Source organism: Bemisia tabaci, chromosome 5 (genome assembly GCF_918797505.1).
Source record: "Bemisia tabaci chromosome 5, PGI_BMITA_v3".
Taxonomy (NCBI): domain Eukaryota; kingdom Metazoa; phylum Arthropoda; class Insecta; order Hemiptera; family Aleyrodidae; genus Bemisia; species Bemisia tabaci.
In genome coordinates this window covers 27566705-27590203 of record NC_092797.1, presented here as the reverse complement: position 1 = coordinate 27590203, position 23499 = coordinate 27566705, and the positions used below count along the sequence as shown (strand labels likewise).

Sequence of the window (23499 nt, the reverse complement as noted above, 5' to 3'; positions counted from 1 at the left end):
TTGCCCGTGGCTTATTCCGTAAAATAGTGTCATCAAAAAAGGAACCATCATAACATGGTCAACACTTTAATGTATTTAATTTTTTTTTCCAAACTTTTCAGGTCCCTTGGAGGGTCGTCGTTTAATTTGGCCCGCATATATTGTGCAGCTCGTTTCTCTGTCGGGTCAAAAACACCAATTTCACATGTTTGGTGTTGTTTTTGACCAGCTCATCTACGATTCTGTGAGAGACCACGACATTTCCGCGAACCACCGAACGTCCGTCGGATGGGTCCAGTCCAGACTCTTATATCTTCACATGACAATAGGACGTATTTCTCTCAAACGGAACCATGTGCATTATGACGTGAGCCCTGTCATGCATAAATTCTTGTGGGTCTCAGGGCTCATGTCTTAATGCACATACTTCTGTTTGGCAGAAATAAGTCTAATAGACCATCAATGCTCAACGTCTCTCAGCACCCGTCGATTTAATCTCCTATGACGTTCCATCACGTTTCCCCGCACAGGCTGCATGATCAGTAGCGAAGCCCGTATATTCAACTATCGATATTTTCTCATTTTAATTCATGGTAAAGAATCGATCGATAAGGTGCGTGTTTCGAACACGCACCTTATCGATCCTTTTCCACAGGTTTAAATGGCAGAGCAATCGATATATCGCGAAGCACGCCACGCTACTGGGTATGATTCGCTCACAATCAGTCAAAGCACGAGTATCTTTAATTCGGCTGTCAGCCAGGAAAACTGATTTGTACTTGTGACAGCGATTTTTTCATGGTCGCTCGCGATTACTGTGTAATTGAGTCTCTTCCCGCCTACTTTTTTTCCCCTGCGTAGCTTTTTTTTATTTTTTTATACGTCTATTTTTTGTTTAGCAGGTTCCCTTGGAATACCCGATAGTGCTTTTAAAATTTCCATGGCGGCGCACAGTGGACCGGGTCAATAGGAGAGGTCGGACAAAATTTGGAAACTTTAAACGCTCATAAATCCGAAACTGTGAGGTTCTAAAAGTGGCTCCATTAGTTTCCTCGTGAAATTTTCTTCTGTGAACACCCCTTGAAATTATAAATGTGACGAAGTAAGCACCAAAATTTGCAGTTTTAGTCAAAAATTTCATGTCCGACCTCTCTAATGGAGAATTTGCACACAAATTTTTTATTGCTTAATCTGATAGTGCCTCAAGAGTTGATTTTGCAGTATTTTTTATAATTTTTTCGGCTATGGGAAATAGTATAAAAATAGATTTAAAAGTGAGAAAATGCGCCGCCTAGTGACGTCATCTGGCAGCATTTCTCATTTAAACGCGTGTATTTTAGCAGATTAGATCATTTTGTGATATCTCCTCCAATAATTGTTCAATTTATGAACCAAGGGTATCCTTGTGTTCAGCTCACTTGGTAGCGTCCATTCAAACACGGAATTCATCAAATTTCAGACACCTGCAAATTCTCCATTGACTCCATCCACTGTACAGCGGAGGGGGGGGGGGGCGACCTGGTCCCCCAAGACCATTCACACGAGCTCATCCTTTGGTACCCACGTAAAATCGCGGAGTTTCCCAAATGGGATCCATTGGAAAGGATAGAAATTTGAGGGGCTTACCTTGCTAGGTTTGGTTTTGTTTTTGTGGGTTAGTCGATCGAGGGATTTGAACCAGGTATTGCGGTCGTCGGAGATGTGCGGTTGACTGCGATGACTTCGTTGACTGTTGCTGATGACGGTCGTCGCCTCGGACGGCGGGCGGGGGCTCGGGGTCGCCAGTCTTTGTCGCACCGCGTAATACTCCTGCAACATAATCGAACCATTCATTGAGTATTGAGCATTGAACATTGAGCCACCACTCCTCCTATTCACGTAGCCTCAGTGGCTACGCGAAATTCAGCCGGGCAGTCCGTATCAATGCTGCCAAGCGGTCGTCATGAACCATCCATGCCCCGATTCCCAAGGACAGGGTTGCCACAGTCAGGGAAAACCGGGAAATGTCAGGGAAAATGATAAAAATGTCAGGGAAAACTTGTTAAATCACCATCATTTGCTTTTTTGAATAGGTTTGAGGTTTCGAACAACAAATTTTGCCTGAAAACTATTTTTAATTATGCCCTCATAACCACCCGTCACATCTTCAATTGTCAGGGAATTTCACCAAAATATGTCAGGGAATTTCATTTTCTAAAGTCTGTGGCAACCTTGCAAGTAGCATTTTTTAACGGAAAATCGCGATGTTTTGAAAGTAAGTTGAGATTTGTTCACGATTTTTTGGCGCTAAAAGCGCTAGGGTTATCAAAATTTGAGTTATTGCCCTGGATCTTTCCGCAATTTTATCTCTGTGAAATCGCATTCAATAAAATTAAAATTTTATCTCAATTTATCACGATTTTTTTATCGATACTATTGCGATAAATCGCCGTCGATTAAAACACGATTTAATTGCAAACTTACGCGATGAAATCGCAATTTTTTATCTCATAATATTGCAATAAATTGAAGTTGATAAAATCGCGGTACATTCTCCTATCAAGTCGCAACTTATCGTGCTTACTGCTACTTGGGTTTACGGCTTGGAAAACGAGGCAGGTCAGTGATTTAGCGGGGGGGGGGGGGGGGGGGCTTTTTCCCTAAAATCAGATTTTTTTTTATTTCTTGGTTGCTTTATTGGTTTAAATTCCGATTCGAAACCTACTGCCATATAGAGCTTGTATTTCGTGTCCAGGGCCGGATTTAGGGGGTGGCGGCCCATGGCGGCAAATTTAGGGGGCGGCAAATGTTGTAATTTTTTCAATTGAAGGTATCAAGAAAAAAACCTGATCCAGAAAAAAAATTACAAACGAGAAGAGACGGAAAAATCTCTCATTTCCTGAGAGTTAAAGTATGGTAATTTCTAATTTGTTCGTCTTTCAGTGATACAAGAGACAGCGCCTTTTATTAGTCTAGTTGAGAGAGAAACCAAACACGCAATTTAACCTGGAGCGGCGCGGCGCAGAGAGCAATGATGACGAGGACTTGAGATGGAAAGGAGAAGCCCTCGGCGTGCCGGTCAGCATGAAACGTACATTAGCGCCTACAAGACTTCATAAATACTTCACGCATTGCGTCAAACGTAGTGCGGTCGGTAGCGGTTGGCGCCTTGAAACTCATAGTGCCTACAAGACTGCACGAATACTTCACGCATTGCGTCAAAAACAGACACTTACCGCACCCTCTTCAACCAATAGGATCGCTCTATACTGCCGAATTAAGGAGAAACGCCGTATGAGCACTCGAAAGTTACCTCAGAAAATAGTTATTTTTGAAGAAAGTTATGAATATTTCTTTTTGAAATTTTCGGGAACTTCAGGTAATATTGAGAACAAAACTATCGGAAAAATTAGAGGAAAAATCTTTACGAATTTTCTTGAAAATTGGTGATTTATCGTAGGAAATTAGCAACGCTTGAAGGTTCATACGGCGTTCTTCCTTAGCACGGCAGTAGACTCCCTTTGTCTTATTTGTCACTCAATTTCAATAATCAGCCCGCAGCTAGTGAATACCATCTTGAACAAGGTTTTTCAACGTTAAACCGCAAGGAAATACCGAAGACTGTCGTTGCCATGTCATCCGCGCTGAAAGCCGGAGGATCCCCGGTGTCCACGCGTCGCGGTTTTATCAATGACTGGAGGGCGATTTAGCGGATTTTTTCACCCGTGGGTCGGACCTTCAGACTGACCAAAAAAGGCATTAACCGTAAACTCAATGCAAAACCAGTCGTGGCTGATCCTCTCCACCCGCTCGCTCTTTCCTCAAAATGTTCCCGACACAGCTGTTAATCGTACCTGCTCGTGTTTACACGGGCGACCAACACGAATTGGGCTCATCTACCGTGATAGCGAAGAGAGCAGAAAGTGTCAAATTTTCGAAATCGAGTTCGTTTCAAAATTCGTCCAGGGTGTCTACAAGTCCGGAATTTCCGGAAGGTCCGGAAATAGTACTGATTTTTTAAGCGCGGTTCGGAAGTACTAAAAAAGTGCGGAAATTACACAAGAGGGTCCGGAATTTTTTTTGTCATTTTTGTCGCAATTTTTTGTCGCAGTGAGAAATTTAAATTTTTCGAATTTCGTCGATTGGAGGTACTGAGAAAGTACTGAATTTCTTGGGAATGTATTGGGAAAGTGCTGCAAAAGTACTGATTCTTGGCCAGTCTATTTTGGTAGACACTCTGTTCGTCAAATTTCGTTTAGATGAAATCACTGAAATAGTTAAAACAGCAAAATTCATCATAATTGTATAAAAACGAAACACTTGAGAAAGCCGCAAGTGCGCAAAAAATGACGTAATTTCAGGCAAGACGGCAGCAAGTGATTTTATTTCTCCAGAGAGCCAATAAAAACAGCACGTTCAAGGAAAGTGCCCGAGTGCCGCCTTCTTCAATTTCCATCCTGAAAATGTGTTTGTTGTGTGTCCAAAATGCAACCACGAAAGCATGCAGAAGATAGCACTGATGGTTGTCTTGCCTGACAACAACCTAGCATAGAAATGAAAAATACCCTTTTAATGTAATGAAAATAAAATCAGTCGATTTTTAATCCAGGGTGTCTATAAGTCCGGAATCTCCGGAAATAGAACTAATTTTTTAAGGGCGGTCCGGAAGTGCTGAAAAAGTGTGGAAATTCCGCAAGAAGGTCCGGAATTTTTAATTTTTTTGTCATTTTTGTCTCAATTTGAGAGAAATTCAAATTTTTTAAATTTTATAAATTTCATCAATAATTGGAGGTCCTGAAAAAGTACTGAATTTTTCTGTTGAGGATGTACTGAATTTCCTGGGAATGTACTGAAAAAGTACTGTAAAAGTACTGAGTTTTGGTCAGCCTGTTTTAGTAGGCACCTTGTCAATCATTCAGACTACTTCTAGGAGTCTTTCGGACGATTAGTGGCAATTTGACAAAGAACGGAGGCTCCTTTCAATAAAAGTTTCCGGCCAGAAGCTTCTGAGCCTGTTTTCTCAAAACCTCATTTTTGCACTTACTGCTCTCTTCGCTATCACGGTTGTCTTCTCCTCTTTCGATGATCGATCGCATTACTCTGCGGACTAATTGTCAGCTGTCGCGAGATTAAGGTTTCAATACCCGAAATTCGTGCCGAACGTGCGAGCGTATCCAGCGAGCGATGGCGGGGGCGCTTCGAAGAAACGATAAATCTTCGTACCGTTATAGAGCTTCGATACCATTCACTCACTCTTGCTATGACTCCTCGCTTTAGTCTCTCAATTTTGGCAATGATCAGTTCTCGCAATGGGTTCTTGCAAGGTGGTTGAAATGCGGAAGTAAGGCATTGACGAGGCGATCGAAGGAAGGGTGCTGGGAAAGCCAAATTTGAATCACACTAGGACCGAAATGGAGTTCTTACACGTGTCAGAAATTCGCGATTCACAAAGTACTGATTCCTATTTAAAATTTCGCGAGAAGCACGATGTACGGAGAGAGGTCATATGGATCTCTGAAGTTTTCGGATGCGAGATCCGAAAACATCAGAGATCCACATGACCTCAACTTCTGGTCCCACGCATGAAGTTTTTTTTCTCCGTGTGGTACCACTGATTTTCTCTTAAATTATCTCCGAAGCTCAAAAAAAGCTCTCAAAGTTGAGACCGTAATGGAGGGGATATCCCACGCTACCATGAGAGTCCACCTCTATATCAAGACAAACTCGCTCTGCAACGATAGTGATCGAATACATTTATAGGGTTGCTACTTTTTTGGGGGACCCCAAAACTGAAAACACGGCAACCATGCTAATGTGTTTGCTCCCTATCTTTGCATGGAGAGTTTGACTAGCACCGAAAAAAATAATATGCTGTTTGAGCATCTAGGATGTCAAAAATGTGTCTGGTGATCCCAAAATGCTGCCTTTACTGCCCCCGCATGTTAATTTTACATCCTGTGAATGCAAATTCAACTGCGGGGGCAGTAAAGGCAGCATCTTTGGATCACCAGACATATTTTTGACATCCTAGATGCTAAAACAGCATATTATTTTTTTCGGTGTATAGATCGTAACATATCACGGTCTGTTTTCTACTAAACGTTTAAAGTAAAACCAGTATTTTAGGATAGTCTGTTTCATATCTTAATGCTCGGTTACTTTTGCCATAGTTTCACCTTATGGCATGAGTAAAAGAGCCGTTTCAGACCTGATCTCGGTAAAACACCTGAGTAGGTGGTCTCACTAAGTGAATCTCTCAGTTCGCTGGACAAATAAAGTCTTGCAAGTTGCACAATCCGCAAGAGTTTACTTCAAATTATTACGGCTTTAAATTTGCTCTTGGCCAATCAACAAAAGTAATCGTAACCTTGGCTTTAAAACCCATTCATCGTTCTGAACCATGCAACTCGATGACCTCATCTCATTCATCGTTTTACTATCCGCGTGCAAGGTCCCTTTTGCGTAAAATTTGCCTGCTGAACACTCCTTGATACGGGGGAATTCAAAGAATCCACCTAATCGCGGCAACATTGTTTATTGTATTGATTGATTCGCCCATTCCATTGTTCATTTCAATCTAAAGACTCAACACATTAAGAAATGAGTATAAAGTTGCTCTCGTCAAAAATCACTATATCGTTAAAATGGTCAGTACAATAACCGAGCATTTTCTTACCCCACTATCTTATCAGTGGCGATTCCTGGAAGTTGATAACACCGGATTTCGTCCATTAAAACACAGGCAGAACAATCGACTCAATTATATTAAGGTAGGCTACTTCTTCTAGAATCGATTTTTTGACGGATTTAAATGTAGAAAAATACGGTGTTGCTAACTTTTACAAATAGACACTGTCCCTAGGAGCTGTCCCTAAATCACATAACGCACTTTTTCAGCATGTTCGACCCTTCCCTCTTTAACGCTGGTTGTGTGTCCCCACCCCTTGTATTGTTTCTGTGACGTAGGTCCCGGTCCCTATCATTCTAGCACGCAAAAACAAAATGGCGTAAAGCTCTCCTCGTCCCCCCTCCCCCTTACCGCCTAAAGCGGTAATTCAGGGACGGCCGCTGAAAGGTTCTGTCAACAACCTAGGCCAATGATACAATGCAATCGAAATCCACGATCGTAATTGCACCGCGACAATGAAACATAAATTATTTTCAATTTTAATTTTTTACGAGACGAAGGAATGAGCTACGTGGGAATTATGAACTGGGTGCCTCGAGTGAACTGGAAAATAATGTTTTTTAACAAGAGCCGTAAAGGGCAAAACAAGACTGGCGCGGCGGTGGCCCGGTGGCCGCTCTGCTGTCCTGAGGAAGAACGCCGTATGACCATCCGAGAGTTGCCAAATTTCCCTCGATAAAACGTGTATTTTTGACGACATTCATGCACATTTTTCTTTGAAATTTTCAGATATTTTAGATTAAATTGCCCACAAAACCGTCCGAAAATTTTTGGAAAAAAATATTAACAATTTACCCGGTAAATTCAGTTTTCATCGAAGGAAACTTGGCAACGTTTGAAGGCTCATACGGCGTTCTTCCTTAACGCGGCAGCGCTCTGGTCGGATGCCGTAAGCCCTAGGTATACAGGTTACAGGCACATGCGACCATGCGTCCAGTTTGGAGTATGACGCAACGCCGGATCCAAATATGGAAACTGGGGAAAGCATTTTGCAGGTTGATTCCGAGCTGATGCTGATGCCAGCTCCAGCCGCCATGCGCCATCCCGATCCTCGCACCGATATGCAGAACTTGCCGGCAGATTTACAGCGCCGCCGTCGCTTCGTCTGCGTTGTCGAGTTTCTTAGGTATTGAAATCCGATACGAGGGGTAAGCAGAGGTACGGGACCCGCCACTGGTCTCCTGGTGGTAGGTGGAAACTTTTACTTTTAGGGATTCAACACTTCTTTATGGATAATTACAAAGAAGTAACATTGCTGTGACAGCGAAAGGAGCAGTAACTCAAATTTACCGAATTTCCGAAATCGAGTTTCCTTCAAAATTCGTCAAATCTCATTTTGACGAGATCGCTGACACAACTATAACAGCAAAATTCATCGTGTATTTTTTTATAAAAACGAGACCTAAAGGAAAGCCGTAAGTACGCAAGTAATGGCGTACTTTCAGACGAAACAGCAGGAAGTGACATTATTCTTACACACATGCCAAAACATGCTGTCAAGTAAAATGTCGCCCTCTTCTACCGATTCCTAACCTGAAAATGTGTTCATAAATAATTCATGAATTTCTATTTGCGATCGGCAACAATGTCTTGCTTTCCTGTCACTCAATCCACTAGTTCTTAATTGCCGAGCTGAGCTAAGGGCTTGCGTGATAATGTGATATATGGACTATATGCTTTTGATCCATCTCCCATTAATTGATGGGCCTCTACTGTCGGGATTTATTTTTTCAAGATGATGCAACGAAATCTTCTTAAAGTCCTTTGCTTTGTTTTTTTATTAAAAGCCAGGTGTGTTTTTCTGCAGAAATATCTGGGATAAATAGCTGTGATTTTTTTCGCCACTCCATAGAATACATTACAATTACCCTTTTTCTCCGCGAGAAAATAATGAAAATTAGCATATTGTCTCACAAAAACAACAACAGCAGCAACAACAAAAGATCGTGGACCTGAGTTTTAAATCGGCATTTGGGCCGATGAAAACACTGACCCAACAAGTTCTCGATTTCAAACGCCTTGATTCCTTGATACAACTATTCGTACCCTTGGGATGTCCATATTGCATATAGAATAGATTGAAGGCGTTTTGGCTCGCCTCTTTCCCTCGACGATGCGTGCGGCACGACGCGACGCGCGCATCGGGGCGATTACAGATCACCGAGGAGGTCTTTAACTGAATGGTTTTAGACTATTCAGCCTAATTACATTACACGCTGCGCGATTTCCTCATCTTTTATATTTTTTTAAAGAAAACTGTGTAAAATTCTGCCATTAAATTGTGTGAATATATTTTCTCAATAATTTCGCATAAATTCACGGACAATGGGCCTGTTGCAAACTTTCGCTAGACCAAAACTAAGAGTTGTTTCTTATAGATAATACCTCAAAAATCACGATGAGCGCATCGGCAAAGTCTGAAATGCACTCATAACTTCACAATCTGCGTAAGAAATTTGCGGTTTTTTGAGCTTCCCGCTTCAAAAACGATACTACGGCACAGGTGAACATTTTGTTAGAGGAGTCGTTCCATTGGCGGCAATACTCATCATGGCCGACGCCAATCCGCCAAAACACGTGTGATGGGACGAGATGACACCTGAACAGGATTAAATCAGATAACAATCGGCGTGTTTACGTTCATATTTTCCTCGCCCGCCTTGATTGACCTTGAACTCTCCTCGAATTACGCGAGGAACTGCGCAAGCGTCGGCCATGATGAATATTGCCGACGATGGAGCGACTCCTCTAATAGAATGTTCACCTGTGCAGTAGTATCGCTTTTGAAGCAGGAAACACAAAAAAACGCAAATTTCTTACGCAGATTGTGAATTTATGAGTGCATTTCAGACTTTGCCGATGCGCTCATCGTGATTTTTGAGGCATTATCTATTAGAAACAACTCTTAATTCTGCTCTAGCAAAAGTTTGCAACAGGCCCATTTCTAAGCATCAATGTATGCGCTTTTTTTCTTTTGAAAAAATGGCATTTTAAGGAAAGATGTGACAAGCAGTTAGGGCAATTTTAAATAAATTCTCCCCATTAGTATCTTCTACATTAGTATTCTTCCGGAAATGTCACAAAGATACGTCATTGTTTTTGACGATTCTCTTTCAGTCGACCAATCTATGAACTTACTACCCTTGAATCGCAATGAATCGCACGTTTGTTCTTTAAATTGATTTTAAAAATACAAAAAAAAACTTTTTTACATTATCATGTAGAAAAAAGGTCAGGGTCAGGGCATCTTCCTAGTTTTTCTTTGACGTGTGAGATAATATCTATTAAGGAAATTACGGCCTCGTAAATGATCGATTTATGTTTTCGCACGTTTAATTCTATTAATAATTTTTCATCGAACTGTCCAGAATTTTCAACGTTGATACTCTGTTCTACAAAGCCACAAAAAGATCCTCGCCTTCATTGCAATTTTCAGCGTTTTTTCGTCAAATTTCCCAAATCAGGTAGCGCTACAGTGAATGTGAGTTGATATTAAGAGAACTGCCAAACATCGGATAGGATCGATCGGTCACAACGCGAAGCGAAGTCTACGCTAAAAATTAGAGGTTTGCCTCTGTCGAGTCATTCTTCAGACGTACTATCATACATAGCTTGATGACTTCAGTCAGGCACCGTTAATTTCGCATTCATCCGAGTAACAGATTCGTCGAAAGAGTCCGCCCCATTCAATTTCGCTTGTTCAAGTCTTTCCATACGGTAAATGTATTTGTTTTAATTTCAAGACATGAAACAGCGCTTGTAGTCTAAATTAATATTAGTCTAATGGTAAGTTTATGTAAATCGTAAAAATTATAAAATATCCCTCAAATCATCATTATGAGATCTTCAACTTCCTACATTTAGAATGCTAAATGACGGATTCCGGCAATGCCAAGACCAGCAGAGGCACATATTCTTCTTTTTCCGTGTGCCCCAGTCACAGTGCCCCCCTTTTTTATTCAACTCTTGGACCCATTATTTCATTTAAACTTCTCACAAACCTGCGCAAAACTCTCCTGTAGATATTTAATTGGTAGATAATAACGGCAATAAACGAAAAACAAAACAAAAAAATAATGTTTTGTAGCAGTTCAGTCTACCGTTTTACTGAGCCAATTTCCAGGATTTTTGTGGCCATTGACCAACGACAGTTCCTCCTCAGACGCGCCTGTTCTATTCAAAGTTTGATAAATGACTCAGGTTTTGTACATATCCGATCATAAAGTTGCGAATGGAGAATTTGCAGGTGTCTGAAATTTGATGAATTTCGTGTTTAAGTGGAAACTACCAAGTGAACTGAACATATGGATACCCACGGTTCATGAATTGAACAATTATTGGAGAAGATATGAAAAAACTATCTAATCTGCTAAAATACATGTGTTTAAATGGGAAATGCTGCCAGATGACGTCACTAGGCGGTGCATTTTCTCACTTTTAAATCTATTTTTATACTATTTCCCATATCAGAAAAAAATTATAAAAAATACTGTGAGATCAGCTCTTTGAGCACTTTCAGATGAAGCAATAAAAAATTTGCACGCCAATTCTCCACATTTTTGAACCTCTCTATTTAAACCACGTAAATTTCCATTTTTCGTCACAGTCCATTCCAAAGATCTACCGAGCCGATTTAATGATTTTTGCGGCTATCTATTCTGCCGTGCTAAGGAAAAAAGCCGTGTGAACATTCGCGAGTTGCCAAATTTCCTTTGATAAAATGTTTATTTTTGAGAAACTTTATGAATATTTTTCCTTGAAATTCTCAGGAACTTAGTTAAGCGTGCCCCGATGCTGTCTCAAATGCGAGCTTTAATGACCGCCCCGTCGTTTCCGCGCTGTCATCGGAAATAAAGGCCCCAGTGAAATGTGTCCGATGATGATGACTCTGAAACTCATCTGAGAGACCGATCTCCGATTTTTGACCTCCGACCCGGGGAGGGCACAGGTCAGGCGATCTGCAACAGCCCGCGATTTAGCTCCCATTGCGCTCCTCCCCCACTTGTTTCGTTCGCGGCAGTGGCGAGGCGTGAATTGCGATGTATCGATTGTCATGCCATTCAAACCTATGGAAAAGAATCGATAAACAGGGTGTTTGCAGCGGACACCTTCATAATCGATTCTTTACCATAGGTTTAAATAGCATAACAATCGATACATCACCTCAAATAACGCGCACAATGATCGCTCTTCGCTCCCATTTCCAAGGGTGAAAGTCAGATGTGCTTAATTGCATTGCACCATTGCAAAGTTTTAAAAACTCGGTGAATGCGGCGTAGTCTGGAGCCGGCTTTACTTTAACATTTATTATTAATTTGCGCAAGAATGATGGTGAATTTTCTCATGAAATTGGTCCGAAATTTTTCTTCATGCTTTGACAAAAATTCTCTGATATCCTTAGAACGAAGCGCGCAATCCATGATAAATATAAATTAAAAATAAGTTTTCAGATGAAGTATCGCAACGTTGCGATGCAATCAAGCCCTATGGTTGTGACCCTTTCATTTCCTCATGACAATCGTCGGCCAAAGCGATCGCTACGTTGACAGATTTGTACGAGCTCTAGTGGGAAATTTGGACAAGATCACACTGAAAAAAAAATCTCAGTATTTACTAAGAAAAGAGTAAAATTACCATTTATGGAATTGGTAATTTTACTGGACCTTGGTAAAAACGTCGATATTTTTTATCGACTGTGGTAGAATTACCGAGATAAAATAGCAAAGTTACCGGGAATTGATTACCAATAAAAGTGGTATTCTTACCTGAAAAAATCAGTAAAAATACCAGTTTCTAGGTAAGCTTACCAGTCTGTCTTGGTAAAATTACCAATGATTGGTAAAAAAAGTGAGATGGTGAAGGTACCAAGGGACCTTGGTAAAAACGCCGAGAATTTTTTTTCAGTGCATCAGGTTCCCTCTAAAAGTTTACGTGGGGTTGTTCGGTCCAATCGCAAATCTTTGAACTGTTCCAGGAGCTTACTCTACAGGAACCTAATTCGATCACCATCTCTCCGGGCTATGCTCTCATGCATATCACCATTATTTCTATCTCAGTGAATGATCTGGCAGCATTAGTTAACCCGAGGTTAGGCAGATATAGGCCGTTGTCCAAGTGCAGTGGCCAGCGGTGGCCGCCACTCACAGCTTCCGTGTGGATTCATTCTCTTTAGCGCCGCTACCGCTCTATTGTAAGTTCGACTCAAGGCGTCCGCGCTTACGTTGCCAATTTTACACATTTCCTCCCAATCAGCCCATTTAAACCTCTCATTTCATGCCAAATTTTTCAACACTGGTTCTCGGGAGCTTTCAATTCCTGATCGGTGAATGAATAGACCATGGCGGTTGGACGCTCGGCCGCCGCTTGTCTCAACTTCTAACAGCTTTTGAATCCGTGAGTGTACGGTCTTAAGTTTGACACCTGATTAATTATCCTCATGTCGCATGAGTAATATGAATCTGGTTTGAAAGGATGTATGGGAACTGCATACTACGCGAAATAAGAATGAAAGCATCACAGAACATGTGCCTTCCTCAAAATTTCACAGAGCTTATAAGAATTATATGCAAAACTTTCCAAATCAAACCTTGTGAGTGAGACATAAGGTTCTTATATGTATACCTGAGTTAGTGCATTGAAAATTGCTATCCACGTAGAGTAGTCTGTGCTGTCGAAAGTTTCATTTACACCAAATACTACCCTCAATGTCTGAAGAACAGTTTCCAAACTCAGGCTATACGATACTGTTGCCCTTCTTCAATATACTCAAAGTTATGAGGGTGCAATGTACCTAACTATAAGGTAACTATGTAGGAAACTGAAAAATACTTCGATTGTGAAGTACGCAATTTAACTAATGCAAACAGCTTGGGTTTATCAGCGAGAAGGATGTTGCAATCAATAGCGAAAACATGTAAAACGTTTCTTCATTCCACATGAGATTGATCGAAAAATCAACAATTTTTTTAACCATTATGAGGGAACATACATTGTGATGTTTTATATTCTTGGTCCATTGGCTAAACATGTAAGTGCAAGGAGTTCACAATGACCGCATCAAATGTCTTTGAAAGCCCCCCCTACAAATTATTCGTAGCACATTCATTGATGTTTCTCCGGGGACTTCAACGCTGATGTAGAAAAGTAAGAAAATCCTACTGTTGATTGAAGATATTAGTTAGGCGACAATCGCCTGACCAATCAGTCTAAAAAGTATCAAATATGACAATTTTTAAGGTTTCAATAAGGTTTACCCTACAGTCGAGCAATATTTTTAGAAAAATTTTCGACAGCTCATTTGCATAGGGGATGAGGTCATTTTCTAATCCATGCTGGCTTATTTTTACCAGTCTACGTTTTTACAAGGTCAAGTTATTTCAACAAAATCGGGCGTGTGGTTCTGACGCACAAAGTTTCTAGAAATGACGGGGTGTCTCAATTTAGTTTAGCTGCCCACCAAATTTTCATGATAAATTGCACGACTCGGACGGCCATCATTCATCATTTCCGCCCTCGTGCATCCTGCCCGCAAATTTTACCCGGCAAGTTTAGGAAGATGACGACTTTTGGCCGATGCTTCCAGCCACTCTTCTCAGCCTTTATTTGCCAATAGATTTTATAATGCAACAATGAAAATTCTCTTTTAATGGACGTTGAGAAAAATAAATTTGGATGAAATTTTAGAATATAGCTGAAACACTGGGAAGGTAATAAGTACGATTTTCTAAACCCTCCAAATAAAAACCATTAATATATGTGCGTGCATAACTTTATACCACGGTGGAAGTGATGGTGGCTATACATTAGTTATACACTACGTATGACCTAGTCAACCGGGAGGGTCCAATGGAACAATTCTTTGAACTGCGATCTCATCTGAGCCACTTATTACAACCCTTGACGACATTCACGATGCCCGAATAGTTCAAAGATTACTTAAATATCCTTTTACAATCCTGCCAAAAAACTACCGTCCTGAGTACTGAAATTTATATTCTTCGCGTCTCGCCTCAGGTGCAGGCGTTATGCGTTACTCTTGTGCTGCCCTGTTAAGCAAAAACGCCGTATGAGCATTCAGACGTTGCCAAATTTCCTCCAATAAAATTATTTAAGTGGGAAATTTATGAATGTTTTACTTCGAGTTTTTAATATAATTTCATTCGTAATGGAATCTAAATTACCGGCTTTCAAGGAGAAATATTCATAACACTCCTCAAACTGAGCATTTTAATGGAAGAAATTTGGCAACTCTCGAATGTCCATACGCAATTCTTTTTTATCACGGCAGTATGATTTTACACTACAGAGTAACTTTCGCAGAGCGTCTATCGTTTCGTTTTAATTTAAATACTATTTTGGAAATCCGCGAAGAATCCTTAACAATCCGCACATTTTTTCGACAGAAAAATCTACATGGGTCTTTTGAATTATGCGTTCGGAAAGTGAAATGAGCAACCAAACAAGTGCAGTGACAAATGCTAATTTCGGACCAATACGTGCAGAATGCTCACCCCGACATCCGGTTTTTTGGTGGAACGTCGGTATTTACGAAAAATACCATCGGAGACGCATGTCCATTATTTAACAAAGTAGTGGATTTCCTTATCAATCAATAGCTCGACGAGGCGGACGCAGTTTGAATTATATCTCAGTCCGCGCGCACAGATGGAGAGAGCACGAACTTAGGAGCAATAAAGCTTCTGAGACCCAGGAACTTTTTCGGTTTCTATTCTTTCTTTCGAAACATTTGAATGGAGGCCTGGAACAGGTTTTGGAATCTTTATGGCCTGCATCAATCTTATAAGGAATCAGTACAGTCGATGGATTGCCAATGCGTCCACGTCCAGCAGCTGTGACATCTGTCAATAACTGACCGCTAACATTTCCGAACTAATACGCCGATTCTGATTGCTACGATACCATTGTTACCGATCCATTATAGATCACGGTAAGAGGATTTTTACTGTTTACGCAGCCCTAAAATCCGCAAATAACTATTGGCAAATACGTGATGTTTACTGTTTACGCAGCTCTAAAATCGGCAAATAACTTTTAACTACTGATTGGTATTTTCACCGATCAGATCAACATGGACAATTGCGAAATTGTTTCATTCAAAAGGCATAATATGTAATTTTACACTTCTTAACAAGTTCACACGTGTACAGTCACTCACTCATGTACGTTTAATTTATTACACAGTCTGTTTAGTGCGGAAAAGTATTGCGTCCCGCACTAAAAACCACATCACGATCGAATCCTAATCCATCACCTCGGCTATGTGCAAATTTACTTTCAGACTTCTCTTTCCCTCTTTTCGTTGTCTCAACGTTTCACTATCGTTTTATCCGCTTCCAATAACCAGTTCATTCTGTTTTCAGCTTCATTTTCCGGCTCAGTGACCCCACAATTAAGTACAAAAAAATCAACTTTTAATACCTCCAAAATACAGTGTAACTTCAAAGGCAGCAACAAGCTGCAAGTGCAGTGTTTTGCAAGTGCATTAAAAACAAGGAACTACGCATCTTCTCAAAAATGCATCAAATTAAGAAGAAAGAAAGGTTCCTCCGGTTGAAATGCCCTTTTTAACTACTAATTTTATTATTTAAGAGGAAATTCAATACACATAAGCATAATCATATCTGTCACCCACGCTGTCCGTTCTAAAGTAAGTCGTTTGAACAGATATTTCTTTAGCATTTGAAATACGAGTGATGTCTCTTTTTCATCATTGTTATTTTATGCAGAACCTCTTCAACTCCTCTCGATGCGAAATCAGACTTGCAGATACGGAAGCAAAAAACATAACTGCACCCGTTATGCAAAATATCTGTTCGCAAATGATGCACTCCTTACTGGAGCAACATTGCGCAAAATTGCACGCGTCATCTCGCTTCAGAATTCTAGTGGTCAGTGTGATGTTGTCAGTTCGGTAACATTTGAAGAGTCCAGAATTTACATGTTTGAGTGAAGACACGTCAACCTGACGTCCTTTTACACTATTGTAATCGATGTAATTAGTGATATATGATTCGTGTTAAGTTAACAACGTTGGCGGAACCATGATTATGTACATCGCAAAAATATTGTGTGCGTGCGCAGACTCATGATAAAAGACCAGATCCCCGAACCAAACGCTTTTGAAAGAGCATCTTTCACCTTGCAGGGTCTAAATGGACCTTTAACAAGGTTCTAGGATTTGCGACTAATCTTATTCATTCTTACTGAAATTTTGCGAGATACTTGGTACAACCTTTCACCCATGGTGGTGCACCAATTTAAATCTGACATTTGGAATCCCCAAATCAGTATTGGAGAGCCTACTGATTTTTTCAGCATTATATCTGCAGCAAGAATGAGAGGAATTAAAGAATTGCCAAGGTGCAAATTTTCGCAAATTAACTTATACAGTTGTAGTATTTCAACCCACCGAACGAACCCCTGCGTACCTAACGCATAATGGTTAAAATATTTGAATACAACTATACCAGCTCTGTGGCCGTCCGGATTGCATACCAAAAAAATGAAGGCGATTTGAGTTTGTTCACTTCATAGCAACTCTCGATACACTCCATAATGTTTCAGTTGGTATCTCTATCTGCGTACTCGACCGATAATGCTCCAAATGGTTGGATACAACTATAGCAGCTCTGTGGATGTCCGGATTGCATACCGAAAAAATGAAGGCGCTTTGAGTTTTTTCTCATGGAGACTTGAACGCTAGACGAAGAATGAAGGAGCACGGGTTCTTTCATCCATAGCACCGCACCAGACAATACAACATGAATCGTTTCAATCTGTTTTTTAAGTCAAAGTAGTTTAGTTAGTTGGTTTAGTAATCCATTACGGAAAATGAAAATCATTTTCTTTCGCTACATAAAAAACTTGCGCCAAAATTTCTAGATTTTCCTCCTCCTTGCATTTGTAAAAAGTTAAAGGAGAATTTACTCCCAAGAGAGTAGGTCCCTTTCCATAGATCTGATCACATCTCGTCACCTTCCGGCCAAAGCATCCAAAGCGCCATGCAACGTTGAAAAAGTTCCGCCGCAAATTTGTTTTTTTTTTACAGAGAAATTATTAGTTGAAGCTGCTCGAGAATTTTACTGAATTTTCTTTGTGCTGCCGATAAAATTCAGTGAAATTTTCAAACACATTCAAGCAGCAATTTCTTCGTATAAAAGTAAATTGGCGGCCGAAATTTTGAAACGCCGCATGTCGTTTGCGATATCTCGGCCGGAGGCGGAGGGTGACGATTTCAGTACGAGGAAATCCCGTCCTACGGGCCGATTATTGAAACTGATAGACAAAGCTATAGACAAAGACGACAAAAGGGATTTGGAGGGATCCTATTGGTGGAAGCAGGTGGTGGCAATGGACATAGGAGGTAGGTATATACTAACCAACGGCGACCCACTAAAGACCCGACAGTTAGTCCATCATTTTCTTCCTTAGTCTTCGAGAACCAATCATGTCAACCAATAAGATCGCTCCATACTCCCTATGTCTGCTTTGTCTATCACTTTGTCCATCAGTTTCAATAATCGTCCCGCTGGAGCGATCCGGCAAAAGCGATTCAGGATTTGATTCGGTCGACAGACAGCACAGCACACCCTCTTCCATTTTAGCGCCTGCAAGTTGCAAGACGAGTTTGCCGTAATCGTCCCTCTTCAGACGTAAGGACGTAACTGCTTTACGAGTCGAGCCTCATTGTCCGTATAACTCCATGCTTTACAGGGCTCATACAAACGTTGAGGTGTGTCTTTAGGTCAGAAGAGCGATGTAATGAGCCGGCGACAAATTTATGATCGATGGGCGCAGATCTAACTTTCAAGTTCGGTGGCTGGGGCCTAAGTGTAAATTGCGCCTTATCGCGTTCTGTAAACAAGCAGCTTGATCGATCGCTGGCCCTTTTCGCAATTTGAGGCCAAACTGGTGAGTGCCGTCATGTATCCCACACCGTGCGTAGATTTCAAGACATTAAATCTCTCTGTCATCGGGCGATGAATTGTTCATTACGGGTTCGTTGTTGTTCTGTGGTTTTGCATCAGTATTTGAATCTTTTGCAAAAGCAAAATGGCTCGGGTGAATGCATCACCCAATGAATAGTGTAGAAAAAAAGTAAGCTCGTTCATTATAAGTTTTATTTCGATTAAGATCCCGCAGAGTATTTTGTTTCCTGTCATTTTTTTTTTTTTTTTTTTTTTTTTTTTTTTTTTTTTTTTTTTTGACCGGATAATCATTTTCTATCAAGTGGTAAAGATGAGTCATTCTTAATATATTGTGGATTTTCAGCTTTTCCAATCACAATTTGAGAATTTAAGAAAAGTCATAGTCTTAAAATAATCAATAAAGAGTGTAAGTAAATAAATTATCAAATAGAAATAACTTAATTACTTATAAACAGAATTTTAAAACGAAGTTAAAAATTAGTCCAAAAAACCAAGATTTAAAGGAACCGTCTCCTATTAGTGCATCCTCGATCCCCTGTCGCATAGAAACATTACAGTTAATCAAAAAGAGGTAAATATTTGCTCGGTGGCAAATTAATTCACTTCAGCAACGATGATTTCTAGTTTACTCAGCAAATATCCTCATCGGGTGAATGTGAAAATCTCGCAAATCTGGTATTCATCCAACCCATCTACACGAGGAATATTCATCGGGCATGAAAATTTCCGCTTGTCCTTCTTTGCTATCCTGGTGGATGGTGCATGACTAAAACTAGGAGGGGATTAGAAAACACGAATGTTCATATTCGTATGAGCTAGTCGCGATTAAGGGGATTTCTCTAAGAATTACATAAGTTGGCGACGTCTATTGTTACGATTTTCATCGCTCTTCGATTGCAAATGGAGTGCATTATGCGCGGGAGACATCCGCGGGTCGAGGTCCGACCTGTACGTCACCAGACCTGATTGAGGCGAGCGCCGCATTGAATGCAGATGCGCTCATTGAATCATTGATTGAGACATTAATAAATGCATTTTAATTGAGCCTCTTCGGGAGGGAATCGACTCTTTGCCCGTGGATCATTCATTCACCTCTCCTATATTGGGTCTTCTTCAGGCGCGCTGCGCTCAGTTACTCACGACTTCGTAAGTTACATAGGTCTACGGCCGAAATGAGACAAGAACCAGAACGAGAGACTCCTAAGGATTTTTAGCGCTGGATCCGAAAATGCCATCTGATCTCTCCCGTCGTGTGGGGAATTTGAGGAATCGAAGTTTCTTCATCGCCATCATATTTTATTTTTCATATTTATGTACTAATTTAGAGGCTAGACAAACAGGGTCACGACCCTAGTCAGAAGGTAGAAGAAGAAGAAGAAGAAGAAGAAGAAGTTTCTTTGAAAACGCGATTTGCCGAAGAAAATATAATTTTGGTACATCGCCAACACCTACAAACTACTTTGTACGTGTTGAGAAAAAACTGAAAATTTTCAGATTTAACAGCCAAATATACATTGAAGATCACTCTGTCTCGCATTTTAAAATGCATGCACGCTGCCGGCTGATTTTTGAAATTGGTAGACAAAGTGATAGACAAAGAAGACAAAAAGTATAAGGAGGGATCCTATTGGTCCCACGAAAGATCCTTTAGTTCTGGGCCGGATTTAGGGGGTGGCCACATGGGCCGCGTCTCGTGGCGGAAAATTTAGGTTAAATGTAGGTATAAAAAAAAAATTGGATTCAGAAAAAAAATTACAAACTAGAAAAGGCGACAAAAACTCTCATTTCCTGAGAATATAGTAATTTCTAATTTTGTCGTCTTAGAGACAGCACCTTCAATTAGTCGAGTGAAGAGAGAAACCAAACACACAATTTGGCCTGGAACGGCGCAGCGCAGAGAGCAATGATGACGAGGACTTGAGATGAAAAGGAGAAGCCCTCGGCGCGGCGGTCGGCATGTAACACATATTAGCGCCTACAAGACTGCATGCATACTTCACGCATTGCGTCAAACTCAGTGCGGTCATTGCGGTCAGCGTGAAACGGATAGCGCCTACAAGAATGCATGAATACTTCACGCATTGCGCCAAACACAGTGCGGTCAGCGTGAAACGCATGGCGCCTACAAGACTGCGTAAATACTTCACGCATTGCGCCAAATACGGTGCGGTCTGCGCGGCGCGGCTGCGGAAGTTAAAATTATTAAACCACATTACTGGATCTGCCAATGCCTATCTTGAGAGTGTTCTCATCAATTTAAAAATTTATCCGAATTTCCTCGCGTCAGAAAAAAAGTTTAGAAAGTTTTTCAATTTTAGGGAAAAAGGGGAAAAAGTACATGAAGAGACACCAAGCCACTGAGATGGATTTTATAGGCCAAAATCTTCACACCTCATCAACCATTCCTCGGTGGATGATCCGCGTATAAAACGCTTAAAATCACTCCGTTCCACTTTTTAAAATGCGCGCAGTCGACTATCAGGAATCCGAATTTTTCCGCTTTGAAGAGACCCCACGCACTGGACCCGCACGCCACGCGGCGACGCCCGGAGCCCGTCTCTGAAACATGCGTTTAAGCATGATCCGATCCCGTTTAAGCATGATCCGATTCAGTTCAAGCATGATCCGATCCCCTCGTCTCTCCACTCAGATCGCCGAGTGCATGTGCACGCCGCCGTCAGCCGAGGTGCTTGGGCTCCGATGACATGTAATTGGCATCTGTCAGACCTAATCTCATCTTCAATGACAGTCGCCGCTGCTCAGTTACGCTGCGCCCGCACCCTTGCCACCGACCACCGGCAGTGCAGTGCCCTCAACGCCACTTGCCCCTGATTTCTACGTGTTCGATGTGCAAGAGTTTCCGTGTCACTTGGAATCTATTCACACACAGACTGAGTGCAGGTTATTTCTTAGACAGAAATATGTTCAGGAAATCAAAGACTCGTGGGAAACTTGAAGATGGGTCAGTCGCGCGTTCGACAGGATCAAATTTGAATAGTTGCAGCTCAAAAATTGAGGGCTTGGAGGACAAGACTCGCAAGTGCAAGTTTTGAAGAAATTGAGATATTAATGATTTCAAGTACAGCTTGTTTTAATGCGTACTCTGTAAAACATTCGCACCCAAATTCCAATTTTTAAGCATCAAAAAGTCAGGTCGTACTTCCTTTCCGCCACAAGGACCCATGTGATTTCGAAACTTCCCACACGCACTTCTTGAAATAGCAAAAGTCACACTTATGTGCCTTGTCCTCCAACCCCCGAATGAACAGCGAATTTCCTTTCCTCCACTATGAATCAGCGAGATTCAAAACACACCAACTCGAAGAAATGAAAATAATTAAGACACATACAAAATGCCTAGTAGGTGAAGAAGTTAGTCCAAGGAAAAGATTTTCGGTGCCAAAAGACATGTACTGAGGGACACTTTAAAGGTGTAAGTTGGGCTATAACATCAATGACCTTCGTGAAAATTGACTGTGTTTAATGAAAATGGAGCATTTTCGAGTCACCGAGTTGGTGTGTTTTCGTTCTCACTGATTCAAAATTTCTGGTACGATTTAGGATTATTGAAGAAAACGCTATACAACAGACAAATCATAATAAACCTTACCATCTATTCAAACGTTCACCAGTTAGGTGCGAGAAAACTTACACATCTAGATATCATGAGATGGATGAAAATCAATAACCTCGATCTTTCGATGAGCAGTCGAGGGCGCCCGCCTAAATTCGAAACGCTTCCGCCCACTTTTTATTAATCAAAACTAAGAGCTATCCCCGCTGCTGTATCGCACTGGCACAGCTTTCGGCTGTCAAAAAACTCGAAATGCACTCCAGTGAAATTACGAATGCTCGGATGCGATCAATGGTGGCGCTTTCATCCTTCGGGGTTTTAATTTCCCTCCCACCGTTGCTCCAGAAAGTGATTGGTGCACGCTCATCCCGCACTCACCGCTCGTAATTAATGCACCAACTGGTCGGACCTCAAAGCCGTGCCGTCGCTCCGAATTGAGCCGTCCTTTCTGTCATTCTAAATGATTGAATTAGCTCGTTGGTCGGTTCCGACTGCGGTGGGCACATCTGCTCAAAGCTCTGCAGCAAAAATATCTTGAATCTTCCCAATTAAGATGTGGATTATAAAAAAATATATTCATCTTTTTGTCTCATGTTTGGAAGAAATCCTTTCCATACTCCGTGGATTTCTTATAGTGATGTGCGCTGACCTTCCAGCACACATTACCATCATTAGAGGGTATTTTACCTTTATTAGAATACGGCCAGGTTTAAATCAAGAGCCAGACTAAGCTTTTTCAAAACCTTGTGGAGTTTTCATCTCTTAGATTTCAATTTACGATCCTTATCTTACAGCAGTTCAATTAAAATGTATTTTTGCAAGGATCAGGGGTGCTTGACAAGAGCATCAGCTAGTATGTCAAAATATCAGAATAATTGCCCGAATGAGGTGTATAGAGGCATGCATTGTAACTAACGGAAAATCCTAATTAGATATTTTGGGACGTTCCTTTTTTTTAAAAAAAGTTTCAGATAATTCTTCATTTTGTCGTCGCAATTTTTTTTATTTAAACCATCACTGTTTTCCATTAGTGGCGTTGTGCAAGTTGGCAACGCTGTTTTTGATCCATTTAAACCCATTTAAAATATCGATTTTAGGTAAGGCAGACTGTCTCACCCAAGTATCGATTGTTTTACATGCATTTAAAGGGAGGAAAAACAGCGTTGCCAACTTGCAAGAATTAAAACTGTATTTCATTTACATTGACAAGGGGCCTCAAAAATCCTTCGTTTCCGGTCTTGGCAATCGGAAATTTTCGCGGTAAGGTGACCTTTATGGGTTCAATGAGGAACAAGGGAATCGGCTCATTAGTTCCTTGAATGTTTTGAGGC

At 41.0% G+C, this 23499-nt stretch overlaps 1 protein-coding gene across 1 annotated transcript in view; it reads right to left on the bottom strand.

Moving 5' to 3' along the window:
* blo (bloated) overlaps window positions 1-23499 on the bottom strand; it is an 87062-nt gene that overhangs the window by 4006 nt on the left and 59557 nt on the right. The window contains exon 5 of the mRNA XM_019052141.2: window positions 1606-1788. Within this exon, the coding sequence (XP_018907686.2) occupies window positions 1606-1788 (183 nt within the window). The remainder of the gene's footprint in view (window positions 1-1605; window positions 1789-23499) is intronic.